The sequence below is a fragment of the Colletotrichum navitas genome (assembly GCF_030913465.1).
Source record: "Colletotrichum navitas strain CBS 125086 chromosome Unknown LY79scaffold_248, whole genome shotgun sequence".
Taxonomy (NCBI): Eukaryota; Fungi; Ascomycota; class Sordariomycetes; order Glomerellales; family Glomerellaceae; genus Colletotrichum; species Colletotrichum navitas.
Genome location: NW_026850794.1, coordinates 18,013 through 21,614, shown reverse-complemented (window position 1 = coordinate 21,614; position 3,602 = coordinate 18,013). Strand labels below are relative to the sequence as shown.

Below are 3,602 nucleotides of genomic sequence, written 5' to 3'. Positions count from 1 at the left end.
TCAACGGCGGGCCAACATCACACACCCCTTCCACCGCCAGAAAGACGCTTAGAAATCGTCAACATCGTCAGCGACCAACGACATCCCTCAAATGCGACAAACAGCGACCGGCCGATGCTATCCGAATAATTCCCACGCCGTCAAGACGCCTAAGCCGTCATCAAGACAACCATCCATAACCGTTAAGCGGTGCTTTTCACTGTCAAGTCACTGACTCCACCGCCGCCGCTGCTTTGTGCGACCTTGATCAGATCCAAACCGCAAATTTTGCATGTCAAATGTCTTGCATTGAAGATTTGATTACATAATTGGTTACAGGTAAATTGCCAGTGCACTTTGGTATCCTGCCAGTGGGATAAACCTATTTCAGTAGGCACTGCCACTACCGCCACCACCGCCACCGCCGCAGTCCATAACCTATGCAAAAAACGCCCTTTTTGCTGTAAATCCCTATAATACAACAGCAGCAATAATAAGTAGCCCTTTTAGCCTAGCGGCAGCAACAACTCTGCTAGTAATTAGTGCTACTACTACTGCTGCAGTTACTGCCTAGGCAGTATAGGCAGGATTAATTTAGCCTAGCGCTAGGTTAATCTGATGCTAGGTTAATCTGACGCTGGGTTAATCTGATGCATAAGCTTTTAAATCCTAGCCCGCTTATTAATTAGCCTGGTCCTGACGTAACCTGTTTCCTAACTAGGTTTAACCCACTGGCAGGATTCTAAAGTGCACTGTCAATTTGACCGTAAACACATAATTAACGCAAGGTAGGCTGTCAACGGGGTGCGTATTATACAAAATAGAACCATGTAGATGAAATTGAACATATCATAAAAGTTTAAAGTGGGTAGCGTAGCAAATGGGGTAGCCAGAATATGAAGGTAACTAAAAGGTAGGTGCTTTAAATTATTTAACCGGGAACTCCGTAGTTAAATATTGGCCATAGACTAGGACTAATTAAAAACTTAAAGTGGACAACGCGAGTCAGAAGCAGATGACACGTACTTCTGCTATTTATTGTGTTTATTACAGTATTAACATGATTAATGTAGTAGCTATAATAGTTTAGTTAGTATATTTCTGAGTGGACAAACCTAGCTGCAACCCCTAAGTGCTTTCCCCCTTTTTGCGGATTAAACGGCTAGTTATGGCCTTAGGCGTATTTGCTACTTTAGTATAAGACTATTAGTCTTTCACAGCCCCTTGATATTCCTTTCTCTGTTGCTCTATTTTACCTAGTCTTCTTACTAACCTTGCTTTATTTGTAATACAAAATGACGTTTATACAATACAGTATTCTCACCCTTCTATTTTTAGTGCTAGCTGATGGCCTTATCCTACCGCCTAGCTTGCAGTCATTAGAAGCTACAACACCTCAGCCGCTAATAAAACGACAATCCCAGCGAAAGGCAGAGATAGTCGGTGGTAAAATTGGTAAAGGAAGCAAGGAGTTTTGTAATGGTTCTCAGGTGCAGAGGATCATTGCCGACCTGAAATGGATGCATGAACTTGCTGGTGCTGCGTCTGACTTTTTACTCCAACCTAACTCTCATACCACTGCAGCGTATGTTGCATGGTTTGGAGGTACGTATGGGTGGTCTACCTACTGTGGACAAAGACCAATATACTGGTAATTCTTGCTAACCTCTGACGTTAGAATCCTCTGCCGCTAGGGCGACAGAGATCGGGAATCAAGTCTTCAAAAGTATATGGAATATGGGCCGACGGCCTGTGACCTATGCCGAGAGTGTCGAGGACGGTAGTTATAATGGTATAGTTTTTGGCTGCTTTCCCCAAGATCCACGGTACTGTAAAGCAGACACCTATGCTGTCGCTCGTGACAACCGGTACAGCTATGTAATGGTTTGCCCGAGTTACTTTGGCCTTAGTCAAAGGTACACAGAAGCATTTGAATCTTGGAGGGATAGGCGGAAGGATATAGAAGTTGGTGGACAGATTCTACTACACGAAATGCTACATCAACGTATAGTAGTCGGAACAGACTATTACGCTTATGATTACGCTTACCACCCGGACAGGTAAGTAAACAATCTATACTTCTAGTATTTAAAGAGAAAGTATTAACAAAGGAGGAACAGCTGTTTGTCTCTCCCGGATTGGAAGAAGAAAGGGAATGCTGAAAACTATGCTCTTTTTGCTTTGGAAGTTAAAGCTAATTTAGAACGAGCAAAACTTCAGGTTGATTTAAAGGCGCCAGAGGGAGCAGGTGAGAATGCAAAGAGCCTATTAAAACCTAGTAGTTAATATAGAAAAGCTATAAGAAAGAAGGTTAATATACATCTCTTACTAATTACAGTTACCACCTAAACACTCATTGCTAACCTGAACACACTATACCCTGCCAAGATCACCAAGAAATACCTAGCCATAAGATGCCTTTTGTAAGTGCTTGCTTTGCTATAATAGCTTGATGACTTAGGTAGTAATAACTTTTGTGTATCCGACTGCCCTTTTTGATTCTTTGGGTCCTAGTTACTATAAGAAGTAGAACCTATCTAGTTTCTACGATGTTGGGTTTATATACTCTAGTATAAAAGAAACAGCTTCTATTATAAGCCGTTGTATAAAGAGTGTGCATCTACAGTTAGTGTTAGCCTATCTTGAATAGCTAGTGTAATAGGACAAGTTAGGTCCTATTAGTTAAAATGATTACTAGGAGTAACTAAGTAAGCTTTGTCCTGTGCTCTATTTGGTATACTAAACAAAGGAAACTATTATTATTTTATTACTAGTAGTAGCCGCCTAGTCTATTGCTAGACAGTTGCGCCTAGATTTACATGTTGTAATAGGTTTACTGGTCTTAATAAATATATAATAACCCCTAAATCTTGCTATATATTCAGTATTTGCTGTCTATAACCTCTGCTATTGTTTAATTTATTACTATTGTTTCCTTATTCTATATAACATAATAAGCAATAGTATAGCTAGTTAAAAGACCTTATTCTATAGAATATAATAAGCTATTTAGCTTTATATTATATATTGTAAAGCTAGGACAGCTTTGTGTAGCTAGTTCTAGTCAGAGACGCCACAGAGTGGCGCCTCTAACTGATAAGACCTATATTAGGAAGAGTATTTCTAGGCAAGTTTTCTCTTGTACTTAGACTTAGGAAAATTAACTACTTCTCTTTATAAATATTAGGACGCTGTAGTTTATTATAGTTATAAGCCTAGCTTTTACATAAAAAACCCCTAAATATTATAATTACCTAGTGTTCTAAAACTCTCTCTTTTAATCTATTACTAAGTAGTTTAACTACTTTAAAAAAATAATATCCTCTAAAACTAATAAGATAACTAACTATAATAAGTCTATTAAGCTTATTATAAGGCAAGATTAGCCTAAATAGTTTATTACTCTTAAATACTATACTAAAAGTAAGAAGGTATAGAAGTATATTAATTAGACAGTAATTCTAAAGTAAATATTACTAACTAACTAGACTTCTAATCCTTTAATAACTAGCTTAAGAGTATAAAAGGAAGCTAGATAATTAAAGGTAACTTTAGTAACTATAAATATAATAATCTTTATACTCTTAATATAAAAAAGAACTTAGTAGCTATATAAAGAAGAA

The 3,602-nt window shown here is 38.0% G+C and overlaps 1 protein-coding gene across 1 annotated transcript; it reads left to right on the top strand.

The window, feature by feature from the left end:
- Positions 1–1,274: 1,274 nt before the first annotated feature.
- LY79DRAFT_530963 (uncharacterized protein) lies at positions 1,275–2,265 on the top strand (the record flags this gene model as incomplete). Its single annotated transcript, XM_060556221.1, has 3 exons — positions 1,275–1,584; positions 1,658–2,039; positions 2,100–2,265. 3 exons carry the CDS (start codon positions 1,275–1,277, stop codon positions 2,263–2,265), a joined length of 858 nt encoding a protein of 285 aa, XP_060406798.1.
- Between the last annotated feature and the right edge of the window lie 1,337 nt (positions 2,266–3,602).